Source organism: Chrysoperla carnea, chromosome X (assembly GCF_905475395.1).
Source record: "Chrysoperla carnea chromosome X, inChrCarn1.1, whole genome shotgun sequence".
NCBI classification, from domain to species: Eukaryota; Metazoa; Arthropoda; class Insecta; order Neuroptera; family Chrysopidae; genus Chrysoperla; species Chrysoperla carnea.
Window position 1 is genome coordinate 14400487 of NC_058342.1, and position 15628 is coordinate 14416114.

At 29.0% G+C, this 15628-nt stretch overlaps 1 protein-coding gene across 1 annotated transcript; it reads left to right on the forward strand.

The window, feature by feature from the left end:
- The first annotated feature begins 5154 nt into the window (after window positions 1-5154).
- LOC123302416 lies at window positions 5155-15278 on the forward strand. Its single transcript, XM_044885344.1, has 4 exons — window positions 5155-5280; window positions 5356-5412; window positions 14517-14702; window positions 14783-15278. Exons 1-4 carry the CDS (start codon window positions 5215-5217, stop codon window positions 14822-14824), a joined length of 351 nt encoding a protein of 116 aa, XP_044741279.1. The 5' UTR covers window positions 5155-5214; the 3' UTR covers window positions 14825-15278.
- Window positions 15279-15628: the final 350 nt, after the last annotated feature.

Here is a 15628-nt window from a genome sequence, read left to right on the forward strand (position 1 = left end):
CTCGAGTAAAAAATACAACGAGTTATCAAAATCGGTTGAGAAATGTTCAAGTTACAACGCTTTTTGTCAACAAGAAAATTTGATCTCATCATGATATCGATGTCGTGCTGTATCGTTTTTCCAATTTTCCGGAGGTTGCATTGTGGGTAATGAAATTATTCAAATTTTTCTGTTTATTTTACTTTATTTTGAGTTGACTGGTGAAAATCCCATCTTTCTAGTATCTATAGAACAGAAAATCATTATTTTTGATGATTTTTCGCGCTCTCTCTTAACAAATAACAATCAAGCAATTATTTGATGGTGGACTGCACCAGCAAAGAGTAACATTCATAATAAGAGTAATCACGACTAACTGATCTAGGAAACACAAAAAACTGATCTAGGAAATTGGGGCAAAAATCGAAATTTATAAACAATCAAACACTTAAAATGCAATTAGGACAAAAATTTTAGCGGGACTTTTTGAGCAAGCTTTACACTACAAATAAGAATTTGATACATATTAAAAATCTGATTTTTTCGTAGCCTTTTGAGGGATGAATATCGTAAAAATCGTGTTTTTTCAAATTTTATTCGAAAACTGGAGGGTTTAGAGAAAAATGTCTAAGATCATTTTTTGTTACCTTTGACCCCAAATATATGATAAAATTTGGTCAATATTACTTATATTTAAAAAAAAAAATTAGTTTAAAAATAATCCTATGGTGTTACCCACCGACAAACTGCCCTTTTACTTTCTGGAGCATGTTATAAACGAGGTTCTGCTAAAATTTTCCTTGCTAAATTTAATCATGCTCAGTGAAGGATTTTTCCGGGTTTATATGCACAATTCTGACATGGCACGACATTGATATCATGATAAAATAATCCATTTTGATAACCCGTAGCATTTTTTACTCGCGATAAAATTTACTTTGATAATAACTGTAAGAAATTAATTGTTCTTGAGGATTTGTTACATAAAAAAGACGTCAAACTGTAAAGAAACATGAAAAAATGGGTAAGTCTTACATAACTTTTATAAAATGTCCTTTTTTTGTAGAAAGTATAAATTAATATGTATATTCCAAAAGCTCAATGTTTCTATTTTTCAAAACCGTTATCAATCGAAAATCGATTAAAAATTGTTGCAATTGTTTAAGTGTGCGAAGTGCATGAAAAACGGTTTTTCCGCAATAACTTGAAAATTTGGGGGTGTTAAACAATTTTAAAACACATTTTCATGATGTACTCAACAAAACCGGCCCAAATTTTAACACACAATAATTTATTGTGATTTGCTAAATTTTGTATCTATGGATATTTAGGTAATAAAATTTAAGAAATAAAAAATGTGGCACCAATAGTTGTTTATAGCAAATTATTGTTAAAAACGATTCAATAATTTCGTATTTTCGGTTTTTCTAGTTAAATTTCGATTCAGCAAAAATATTTATTGGCTCCAAAGTTATTGCGAAATAAAGGGAGGATTTTCTATAAATTTATTTTAAATAGTTATAGGTATACTTCGCTTTCATTAAAACTGGGATTGAAGTTATTCTTTAATCTTATTATGATTTATGTCGAAATAATTTTGGACCTAATAGAAATGTTTAATGAAATTTCGGAAATTTCTAATGATTTTTAGTTTAATTATTTGGCGCTGATTTAATTACAAGTGCTTTTTTCTGGTTAATCGTAAGAATAAGCATTTAAGCTAACAAAACCTTTACCTTTGTATAATATGCTCGAGATAGAGTAGACATTATCTGTTTCGCACAAAGAGCCATCGGCGGCTCTGCAAAAAGTATGTTGTGTACTATACAGTATACAGATTCACCGACACCATTCACTTAAAATATAAACTAAGCGGAAATACAAAATAATAATTTTATTACTTATTAAGGGATTAGCCTTGTTGTAAAGTTGTAAAATGTAAACACTAAATAAAATGTAAATTATTTCTACTTGTACTGTCTTGTACTAACGTCGGCAAATATGACAAACATGTTACCAACTTGGACCTTTTACTATTTTCATATGTCTAATCTCGCCATTTTCGATATATAATTTTATAATAATTTGAAAAAAACAGGTTTTTCCCAAAAATTTATTATTAACGTAAAATAAATATTTTTGTGTTTCTGGTCAAAAATTTGCAAACCGTATGATATTATTTTTTTAAACCATTCTAAACACTTTTTGACTCATGACATTTTTTACTTTCCATCACCGTTTTCGATATATAAACGTTTGAAAAATAACGCGTATATTCTCGTAACCAATAGACAGTACGGCAAATCAGTACGGTTATTTAGGCAGAGCGCTGTCACCAGAGCATTTGTTCAAGGTACAAATTCGTAAACCTTATATTCGTAAACCACAATTCAACTTATATTTAGTTAGCGGCCACCACTTTTCGAATTTCCCAATTTTTTTGTACTGGGCATTTGCCGTTTTTTATTCGTAAATTATTCGTGAAATAGCCCCAGGAAAATGACACCCCCAAATACGAATTTTCATAAACTGCTGACTGGATTCGTTTGTCCATCATATGTCCACATTTGTCCACCCTCAAATTGGCAGCTATGACCAAATTAAAAATTTTTACATCAGCACCCCCAAATGCAAGTTTTCATAAAATGCAGATGTCATCCGTTTGAAAATTATTTGTGCACGTTTGTCCACCCAAAATTTTTATTTGTCCACATTTCAATTTTTTGGGTATGAGGAAATACAAATTTTCATCAGTACCCCCAAATGCGAATTTTTGCAAAGTGAAAATGTCATTTGTTAGGCAACGGTTTGTCCACTCAATTTTTTTTTTCGCTACCCCTTTAATCTTAAATTTTGAGGGAAATTTAAATTTGACATCAGCACCTACAAATGAGAATTTGTATTTGCTATATTTACAAAATAAAAAACAGAGGTTATTCGTTTGGCAACGATTTGTCCACCCAAAATTTTTGTTTGCCAACCCGTCAAAATAAAATTATGACAAAAATAAAATTTTACTCCATTTATAATAAACGGTAAGAAACATCGGACAAGACTTTATTATATTATAAAATTGATATATTATTCTCGTAATATTTTTATTGAAAGCAGCCAATTGTAAGAATTATTTAAAAACAAGGAAAAGCTTCAGTTTCTTAATTTCACTTATTTGGCTTAATTAAGTTTTATTTATTTCTTTATTTGATTTATTTGATTATGTGAACAATTTGAATAATTATGCGATTTTTGCATGAAAGGTTTTATTGCAATGAGGAACAGGCTTAGGTGCAGTTTATTGGATTTAATTTAATATTTAGAAGGATGTAGTTTGGTAAGGATGAGGTTAAGCAAAGATCACCAAGTTACAAAAGTTACTTAAAAAGAAATTTTAAATAATATATGATCAATTTTGGGTAGGGTTGATTTGAACACTTTTGACGATTTCATCCCCTCCAGCTCCAAGGCTCCAGGAGAGGGGTCCCTGAGGGAAGTTATATCAAACCTAGGAAGTTCTTGATATAAACCCTGATACGAAGTTTCACTGCTGCCCCCTCAGCCTCTCCCTAAAAAATCCCATTTTCCTGTTTTTGGAGATGGTTTTCCCTAGGGTGTTTACCTTCTCGAATTTTCCCGGTTATGCGGCTTATACCAATCCTAGGAACACCTTAAGGCTTAGCCTTGTGCCAAGTTTAATCGAGCCGTTTTTTGAGAAAATCCTGTTTTGGCCTACAGGTATCCTTGAAAAAAGGATCATGTGGTTTTCAAATCAAATTTTTGACAAGAATCACAAAATATTCTTTATAATCATCAAGGCCCGATCAAATTATTTAGCTAGATCGGGCACTTTTATACTCATACCATATACAGAGCTTTTTAAGTTGACATGTGCTTGAAACTCGATAAATAAACTTAATCGAAGAAAATTCTTCAACCGAAAAATAATAGTTTCAAAAGGAACACATCGTATACCGACATCGAATTCGTCCTAAGTTTTCAGATTCAATCAAAACCTCAATCTGATTCATAATTGATTTTGACATACATTAGATGAACGGTTTAAATTACAAAGTTGTTCTCTATAAATACGCAAACATTTTTTGTTTGAAATATTTTTTTTAAACCGAATAGTTTAGATAGCAATTAAAAGCAAAAAATATAGCTTTTTAACCGTTTGTTCATTCGATTTGAACTAATATGGTCTCTATAGAAAAAAGAAACAACTTTTATTAGATTTATTCGAAATTTTTTTTCGAAAAGTGCCTAAATTTTGCTGAAACCATTATCCAAAATAACAATTTTGAGGCGAAAAACAATTTTGAGTAAAACTCTTTAGTCCGTTTTTGCTTAAACTGTACGGGTTTCGGAAAAATATTTCGAACAAAAAATGTTAATTTTTTTATCAATAACAACTTTCTAATTTAAAGTTCACACATTTTCACCGCTCTGGTTGGTTGCCCGGCTGCTCCCTTTTGGATTTGGATTTGGCTGCTCGAGAACGGCGAGGTTAGGTAAAAAATTTCAAGTACCAAAAAATGCTTAGAATTGCCCAAAACACAAAAGCCAATGATTTTATTAAATGGAAAATAAAGAGAATGTGGTATCCGGAAGTAGGGTACTTCTATCCCACCGTATGGGCGTTAATCCAAAAAGCATAAGTTCGCACGGATATGATTTTTTTGAGTACATTCAGACAAACTTTTTCCACTGGCTCCTATAAAAATCAACTGACGAGGAATCGAGTCAGTATTTTCGGTTTTATTTCCTCGATTAAAAATTTTGAGTGAACAAACGAATCCAATTAGTATTTTATGAAAATGCGCATTTGGGGGTGCTACTTTCACGAAGCTCAAAATTCAATTCGATGTTTAAAAATATATCTAACTTCATTTTAAAATAGATTATTAAATAAAAAAAAAAATTGAACTTAAAAATTAAATTTGGATTTTTTGTCTACAAAGGCAGGCTGATTTTCTCACGCAATATAGTGCCTTGGAAGCAAATGTCAATAACCTAATATTGCTCTTCTTCACAAAATCCACTCACGTGACTGTTACTAAATTTTGAAAAAAAAAATACATTTTTTTTTAAATTTTGATAAAGTTTATTCAAGGTAGTCACGTACGAAGTTTTATATAAAAATAAATTTCAAAATCATTTCTCGATCAATTGATCATCTCTTAATCCAATTTATAATAATTAATCATTTAAAAAAATCAAAATCATAATTAATAAATTATGGCTGTGAAAAGTGTTTCATTGTTTGCTGCAATAATAATCGCTTATTTGAGTTTTACAACACAGGTTTGTTTATTTACAATTACAAAATTGACAATGTTGCAAATTTTTAAAAAACAATTTTATATTTTTTTAATATAGGCATTTCCATTGCGATATTTACAAGATGTTGGATTTGGTTTTCCTTTTCCATATCAGGTACGAAAATTTTTACATTTAGACTTAGCACAATGAAACTAAATATCTAGTTGGAAAAAATTAATGCACCTTTGAAATTTTCCACAGTTGTTTATAAGGTTGTAAAAACTTTGCAAAAACAAGCGAAAACAAACAATTGACTGGGTTAATTGTTGAAATACCATGTATAGACAGACAGTGTTGATTACTCTATCACATTACACAAATACCTATACATGTCACACATACATAACTGATAATCCCATATTAATACATACTATAAAATTTGCACCTAATGTGTGTCCTCGTGGTAAACAGTGATGTTTACAAAAAAAAAATGTTTCAAACAAAAGTTTTTTTATAAGGAACATTTTTTACATTTGAAGTTTTGTTCTATCTCTAACGGTTTAAAAGATGAGTCCTACGGACCCCACGCAAGATTCAATTGACCTATGTTGCTCATTTACGAACTCGACCTCACTTTTTACGTCCTGAGTGCGTTGTAAATTTCAGATTGATATCTTTTTTCGTTTTTGAATTATCGCGTTAACAGACGGGCAGACGGACGGACGGACGGACAGCCGAAAATGGACTTATTAGATTCTATGAACACCTATACCAAAACTTTGTTTGTAGCATCAATATTTTAAAGCGTTATAAAACTTGGGACTAAACTTAATATACTATGTATATTTCATATATACATGGTATAAAAAGTCGATCTCTCAGGGGCGTACCTAACCCCCTTTTCGGGGGGTGGTTTGGGATTTTAATCAGTTTTTTACAAATTACAAAAAAACTATGCATTAAATAAAATAAAAATTCAATTAAAAGCTCTAGCTGAAGTATTTGCGCAGAGAAATAATTTTTATATTTAAACTTTAGTTTTATCTTTAACGGTTTACAAGATGAATCCATTTTATTTGATTGAATATGCAAAAAAATTCCATTTTAAAATTGACATATCTCGGTCAACTTTGAAGCTAGAAAGTGGAAAAAAAACAAAAATGTACACAAATACTTCAGTTAGAACTTTTAATTAACCCCCCTGGATAATAAACTACCCCTGGATATTAAACCCCCCCCCACCCGTACCTACTACCGTTAGGTACGCCCCTGAGAGGTCGACGAAGTTTTTACAAACTAATAAACAATTATAGAAAATTTCAAAGATGCATTAATATTTTCCTTAAACATAGTATATATAATGGTATACAAAAAAATAGTATGGTATAAAAATAATTTTTTAATGATAAGCTATTATTGTACTAAAAAGTAGAAAATCATTCTTATGAGTCACTGATATAAAACTTAAAACTTAAGGGGCTCCGAATCATTCTTGATATTTTAAAATGAGTGCTTCAAGCTGGTCCCTAAACAAATATTTTATATTAAAAATTTTGTTTGATTATACGTAATAAAAGATATACGGAAAATATTTTCTTTATGCGGTCCTGATTGCTTTATAAATTATCAATTCTTTAACTTTATCAAAATTTCCATTAATAATAAAATAAATAATAAATTGTTATTAATAAATAATATTTTACCTCATAAAATTAAAACTTATATTACATATTTGTTAAATAAGTATTTAATTACAAATTAATTTGTAATTTGAGAAATTTTTTTATACTTATTTATAAACAAATTCAATCCTAATAAATAAAGTAAATTTTTCCCGGAATTTATTTGTTATCAATTTGCAATTTGAGAATTATTTTATAAATATTTTTAAACAAATGCAATCACAACATAGGTAAACTAGCTAGACCCGTGAGGAATTCCGTAGTGCAGTACTCGTGGCTAAAAAAAGGCTAGACATAAGTGATACAAAACATAGATAATAATTTACTTAATTTTTATTTATAGGCAATTTTATTACAGATATGATAAACAAATTACATAATGAACCAAATTTATTGTTTAAATTATTTGTTTAGCATATTTTTGCTAAGCAGTACATTTTTAGACCGTGAGTCTACCTTTCGTCATTAGCGACTTAGCGAACACGATAAGCTTTAAAATGGTAGGTAAATCATGAATTTTGATAAAGAAATAAAAAAGAAACAGGCTAGAGAAATAAATTATCCTCGGGGTCAATTTTTTTTATACTCTGCGTTCATGTATGATGAGCACTTCAATTAAATTTAGTTTAAAAATTTTAATGCTTAAAACTATTGATATTAGAAATTTTTTTATGAAAAATATTATCCAAATTTGGTAAAATTGGTCCATTAAAATTTGATAAAATTTTGCGTGTGATAAAGCAAAAAAGATAATCCTAAAAAAACACGATTTTAAAGAATTTTTCATTAAAGTTGTTGTCTCGCTATAGACATATAGTGTGAGAAAATTATCTATTTTTTATACCATGTATATATGAAATATACATAGTATATTAAGTTCCAAGTTTGTAACGCTTAAAAGCATTGATGCTACGAGCAAAATTTTGGAAATAAAATCACCTAATTAGTAAATTTTCGGTTGTCTGTCCATCTGCCCGCATGTCTGTCAACAAGATAACTCAAAAACTCAAAAAGGAAAAATGATATCAAGCTGATATTTTTACAGAGTGCTAAGGACATAAAAAGTGAGGTCGAGTTCGAAAATGAGTAACATAGATCAATTGGGTCTTGTGTCCGTAGAACCCATCCTACCCATGTTTTAAACCCTTAGAGATAGAACAAAAGTTTAAAGGTAAATAATCTTCCTTATATAAAAATAAACAACTTTTGTTAGAAACATTTTTTTGTAAACATTACTGTTTATCCATGAGGCCGCAAATTATGTGCAAATTTTATAGTATGTATTATATGGGAATATCAGTTGCATGTGTGTGGCTATCTAAGAGTGGATATCTTTCTTTACTTACGAGTCGTCAAAAAACAAACGATAGCGTAATCAACACTGTCTATACATGGTATTTCAACAATTAACTCAGTCAATTGTTTGTTTTCACTTGTTTTGTACTTTTTATAATACAATTAACATAATAGGCTGGTTGTGTTGAAGTCAAAATTAGCCATTTCCGTCAGAAAATTTAGGCTAGTTTATTGACTATTTAAATTTGTAAAATTTGTAAGACTTTATTGTTAAAAATTATGCTTTTGAGCGACAATTTCATTGTTTTGAGGTTTTTTGACTTTTTAAGGGAAACAGTACGTCGGGCAAAAATAACAAAAGACGTCATTTGGGACTAATTGCGACCTTTTATCTTTGATTTTTAAATTGTTATAGAAGAAATTATTTACACAAATAGATTAAAAACATTTATTTGCATCGATAATTGTCTTGAAATAGAAAAATATATGAAAAACTAGAAAAATTAAAGCATGTTATATTAGATATGTTCACTTAAGGTAGTACTATCTGTAATAGATTTTGCATTCAGAATTTAATGAAACTTGGCATAGTAGTCCATTATTATATCATAATTAACCAGTTAAATTCTTAGGGGCCTTCAGGGAACTGAAAAAAAAATATATTTTAAAGATATTTTAACATTGATCCTTATGGGAAATCACATATTTTATTTTATTTCACGAAACTGGACGTTCAGATTTTCAGTTCTCTAAAGGTCCCTAAAAATTTAACCGTTTAATTATGATATAATAATGGACAACTATGCCAATTTTCATTAAATTCTGAATGTAAAGTCTATTACCGATAGTACTACTTTAATGTTTTTGAAAGATTTTTTGAAATAATTTAATTAATTAACAATTGAGACGGCCAAACGCAAAGTGGTCGACATCTCCGGTTCTTATTGGGTTGAGGTCAACTTAGATTTAAAATTAAAGCTTTTTTTCTTTCATTTGCCGCATGTTTAATCTTTATACGACTTTTCTGAGTCAAGATTTTCTATTTATATAGTAGTTGTTTATTTTCTGATTGACGGGAAGTAGCAAGATCTTTTTAAAAAGAACAGTTTTTATTTCTTACTAATGTTCATGCTCAATCGGAGTGGAAGTATAAAAAATGTCACAGGCAGTCGCAAATCTCCTATAAACAAATTAATTAATTTGTTTAAACAATTGCAAAATAGGTGAGATATAATAACAAAAAAACTATGTATTCTATGAATAAAACACCATATTTCTACCGAAATAAAATATCTATACGACCTTTTGTTGAGCAGAAATAAAATCAGAAAAAAATTGTTAATTTTTGACACTTAATTTGTTTGTAACAATTTAACGGTCAAAGATGAAAGATCGCAACTAACTCCAAACGTATTTTGTAAAAATCATAATTTTTTGGCTCCTAACTTTTTTTCGTCCGACTAACCGTTTTCCTTAAAAAGTCAAAACAATGAAAATTGGTGCTCAAAATCATAATTTTTTTTTGTCACCGTCGCGGTCGTATTCAACCTCTTCTGACGTAAAAAAAGTTTAAATTAAATGTAAACAACAACAAGTGAAAACAAACAATTGACTGAGTTAATTGTTGAAATACCATGTATAGGCAGTGTTGATAACTCTGTCACATTTCACATACATACATATCTGACATATTTAACTGATATTCTCATATAATGCGCAAGTGTTGATGCGCAATCGTTTGTTTTTTTTGACGTCATGTAAATAACAAAAGATAATCACTTTGATATTCCTATATTAATACATACTATAAAATTTGTACCTAATTAACGCCCTCGTGGGTAAACAGTGATGTTTACAAAAAAATGTTTCAAACAAAAGTTTTATATTTTTTTATAAGCAACATTTTTTACATTTAAACTTTTGTTCTATCTCTAACGGTTTACAAGATGGGACCTACGGACCCAAGACCCAATTGACCTATGATGCTCATTTACGAACTTGACCTCACTTTTTACGTCCTGAGTACGCTGTAAAAATTTCAGATCGATATCTTTCTTCGTTTTTGAGTTATCGTGACCACAGACGGACGGACGGACGGACGGACGGACAACCGGAAATGGATTAATTAGGTGATTTTATGAACACCTATACCAATTTTTTTTTTGTAGCATCAATATTTTTAGGCGTTACAAACTTGGGACTAAACTTATAATACTATGTATATTTCATATATACATGGTATAACAATAAGTAATAATAATAAATAAGTGGATAAACAAATTAAAAAAATTCATTGAGTTGAAAAAATTGCATTCGTGTCTAGAACTCGAATAGCCTAATTGGTAGGGCGCTTGACATGAATCCAAGAAGTCCGGGTTCGAGTCCTGGTTCGAGTGTATTTTTTTCAATTCTCTTTAATTAAAAAAAGTTTACTCATCTTAAAGTTTGGATCATTCACACGGTGAGCATAGAAGTAGTTGTGTTTTAACAATTATTTTAATTAAAAAAAAAAAAGAAATTAGCAATTTTCAAAAAACTTATTGAACATTCATGTATTTGTTATGAAAAAAAAAGAAAAACCCAAATTATTGATCGTTTCATTGTTGAGATATAATAAAGCAAATTTAATAACTTTATTGTTGAACAGAAAGTAGATTATTGTAGTTTGAAGAGAAACAGCTATATTAAAATAATTTTAAACTCGCGTACGTTGTATATTTTGTGTTGTTCACTATGGATAAAAATTATACATTATTTCGCTAAAATCTTATATAACCTTACCGTGCATATAATCAAAAATTTGTTTACAATATTGTAAGTTGACAACAACTTTAATTTAAATAATAATTTTATTTTTCAAACTATGATTGATTTTCCAATTAACATTACCTATTTTTCTTATTTTTGTTTAGATGGGCCATTTCTTAAATCTTAAAAATATACCTTATATTAAGAGAGTAGGGGCGAGTCGGAAAAATACCCGGAGCGGCAAAAATGTGGGGCATCGGTATAATCAGGACTCAATAAAACCAGGAGTATTCCGAAAACTGGGATTGTATGAAAAAATTCAATATAATTTATAAATGAAATAAAACACTGAAAAAACACTAAGAGGAATCTCTATATTTAAGCGAAAATTGAAGTTTAAATACACCAAATTTTACAGGGTGACATGCTTGAAACTCGACAAAGAACTTTTATCCATAAAAAGTTATCAAACGAAAAATGTTGGATGTGTAGACGCCCATTTTATGCAGACATTAAACTTAACCTAGGTTTTCAAGCTCAATGAAAAGCTTACTCTTATCCATAATTGGTAATCGATAGATTAGCACTTTCAGAAAGTTGTTATTGATTTTTAAAGTAACATTTTTTGTTCGAAACGTTATTCTGCAAACCGTACAGTTTAGACAAAAACAAACTGAAAAGTTTAACCCAAAATTATTTAAGTTTTTCTTATCAAAATTGTTATTTCGAATAATTGTTTTTGCGAAATCTAGGAACTCTTCGAAAAAAATTTTTCAATAAATCCAATAGACCATTTTAGTTAAAATTGAATGAACAAACGCACAAAAAGCTAGATTTTTGCTATCAATTACTGTCTAAACTATTCGGTTTACAAAAAATTATTTGAGTTTTTATAACGAATTAGTTTCTAATTTAAAGCATTCATCTAATGTTTGTCTGTTATGAATCAGAGTGAGATTTTAATTGAATCTGAAAACTAAAATCGAATTCAATGTCGGTATAAAATGTGTGCCTTTGAAACTAATATTTTTCGATTTGAAGCATTTTCCTTCATTAAATTTATTTATTGAGTTTCAAGCATATGTCAACTTACAAAAGTCCTTTATATGGTATGATTGTAAAGGGTGGCAAATATTATTTTTGTCTGTAGCGGCTAAATCAGTGGCGGATTTAGGCTTGCTGCCGCCCTAGGCCCCGTTCGATGCGCCGCCCTTTTTGATAGAATGAATTTCATTAATTTTGATCCAGTTTTTTATTTTAAAGTAACTTAAATATTGAAAATGGAAAGACGGGATTTATTTTTCATGAAAAATTATTTTTATAAACAAAAAATGTTCTGGCACTTTTAAATGAAAATTATAACGATTTTCAATACCCCTGAATAAAAGAAAATATTGAGACAAAAAAAAAAAGTATTAAAAAGTATTAGATTGACTAGAAAATCAATACTATTTTCTTTGTCTCTCTTTTTTTTAAAATCAGGGACATACAAATCTTCGGTATTTTTATTTCACACTAAAAACAAATTGAGAAGTCATTTCAAAATGCTTCATACACGTGAGATTAATCTCACTAAAGGAACAGAAAGTAAAGAACATTACTCGATAAAGAATATCATTGATCGATTAAAAAATTAACATCTTACCCACACAGATTGAGAAGTAGATTAATGAATTGGATTATAATATTTTCTATCGAAAATTTTTTATAAAAACTATTCTGAAACATTTTTTATAATTGATTGTCTTAACTTTTTTGTGACTCTAAAATTTTGGCATTTCAAAAATTTTGCCGCCCTTCAAATTCTGCCACCCTAGGCTCGGGCCTCACGGGGCTAGGCCTAAATCCATCACTGGGCTAAATAGCTAGATTGGGCCTGAAGTGAAAGGTTTAATTATTTGTATATGTAGTTTAAATACGTTTAAATGAATTCTGAAAATTTGAGACAGGGTTATCCGATTATTTAAATAAAAATATTTATTTAAAAAGTAAGCATATTTCACATTGGCATTATGGCAAAGCGGCTTATAGAAGGCAAAGGTTTATTTTGTAAATTTTCATCCAGATTTAATCGTAGAAAAACATAAAAAAACTATGTAATTAAAAGTTAAGAGAGAAATTAAAACAATTATAAACCGTGTTGAACACAAATTAAATGTAATCTGCATTTCGGTCAACGTTTTTCAGAATTTGGCACATGATAGTTGAAGTCATTCTAAAGAAAAGTTCCAATGGTAACAAGTCATGAAAATGACAGGATTTTTATGTTATAACTAAATTAAAGTTGGAAAATGTACTTATTTGTATAATATATGCCTATGTGTGTATAGGCAAATACATATACAGATATGTATAACTACATGCATACGTATGTTTTTAAATGTAAGGTGTTGTTTTTTAATTCTTGTTTTTTTTGAAGAATATGTTACGAAATTCAAAGAAGAAGCAGTGTTAAATGTTCAGTGGAGCAGTAATATGAAGCGTTAAGATCAATATTTGCAGCTACATATATTATATGATTTTTGACAATTAATTTACAATAATTTTTTTTATATAAATGCAATAACTTGAAGTTCTGCCATTTTTATGACTTGTGACCATGGGAACTTTTATTCAGAATGACTTAAACTATCATTCCCCAAAATTTGAAAAAGTTTAGCCAAAATGCAGATTACATATAATTTGTGCGAGGTCCATTTGACGAAATAATAAAATTTGTAGATAGAATAATAAAATGTTAGTTTTGAAACATCGTTAGTATTTCGTATAATAAGTCAGATATCAAAAAATTGTACTCTTACTTTATCTAAATTCGTTAAAGTAGTTCGGCTGTTTGAGCAAGTGCGGTGAATGTTCATTTTTTGCGGTAAATAAGAGATCACAATAACTTATGAAAGAACTCACAATAATGTTTATTGTATAAAACTTAATTGATGATTGAGCTTCAAAAAAGTTTTCAGCATAAAGAAAATTTATCACAGATTCTGTTTATTCAAAAAAAAAAAAAAAAAGTTACCCTATGGCGCTTTCCAAAAAGAAAACTTTGGTTTTGGCGATTTTACGATCTTTTTAGAGCATTTTATTACATTTACGTCATACAAATTGCCTAGTTGACTACACAACAGCCATACTACTTTAACTTATAACAAAGTTCATTATCAAAATCATGCTTCAATCTTCTTAATTCAATCCTCAAAAAATTGCTTCAATCTCCTTAATTAAATCCTCAAAAATATTTAAAATTCGGTTAAATTGTCGATTTGAGTTTATAAAAGATGATAACTCTAAATTCTAAATTTTCAAATCCGTTTAAGTTGAATATAATTTTTAGAATGATGTACCTAATGAATTAAGGGAATTATTTATCAATTCGTGCAATTATTAGTTGAAAATTTGATATGAAAATTAACCCTGAATCTAACCTGCTCCGATTTTAAGTAAATAGTCACCAAAATGCGAAAATAACATGTAGAAATGTTCAACTCACCTGTCTTGAATAAAACTTGCGTTAAAATTAACGATCGTGTTACCTTAATCTATTTTTGTTTTCAGATTAACACAGCTAGCAGTACCAATTTTATCAACAATATTAATAACATAAACAGTTTTTTACCATACCCAGCTGTTCAAAATGTCCCTGGTCTGGGTTACCCCAACGGACAACCATCGATTTTTGCTAATGGTCCTCCGATTGGATACCCAAATCAAATTGTCAACTCTCAAAGTGCACCAGTTGAGGTAAAATTATATTTAAAAAAAGGATTGTGAGATGTCCAGTCTATTAATTATAAAATTAATATTTATTTTTAACATTTTAGGTTAATTTCATTCCAAATCCTGGCTGTTATTCTGGTTGTTAACTTAAGGCCAAGGTCATACGGTCAATATTATTGAACCAATATCGATATTGAGCAAGCTATTGATCGTCTGAGGAGTATATTTAAGAAATAATAGTGCTTGAAAAATATTGAAATCTATAAAACGTCCAGTTTACCTTCTTCTGATCTTCTGTTCTGCTAAATTTAAATACTAAATAAAAGATGCTGTTGCACAGCATACTTTTTGCAGAGGCTCTTTGTGCGAAACAGATTATGTCTTCCCTATCTCTTGTATATTATACAAAGGTAAAGGTCTTTTAAACTTTGATGCTTATGCTACCGATTAGCCATAAAAAAGTACTTGTTACTAAAGCAGCGCCAAATAATTAATCTACGAATCATTAGAAATTTCCGAAATTTCTAATCATTTTAATAAGGTCCACAATTATTCTGAAATAAATCATGAATAAGTTTAATTTAAAATAAATTTAGAAAATCCGCCCTTTATTTCTCAATAACTTTGGAGCCAGTAAATACTTTTGCTGAATCGAAATTTAAATAAAAAAACCGGAAATACAAAATAATTTTTTTTCTTTTTTTTACAAAAAACTATTGGTGCCACATTTTTTATTTCTTAAATTTTATTACCTAACATTTTATTACCTTAAATTTTATTACCTATTCATGAATACAAAATTTAGCAAACCACATTAAATTATTTTGTGTTAAAATTGTGGCTGGTTTTTTCCAAAAAATATTAGAATTAGTGCGGTAAAAATAAATGCAATCGATGCGATCAAGAGCCTTAGCATAGGACAAGGGCGCGCCATTATAATTATTATCATA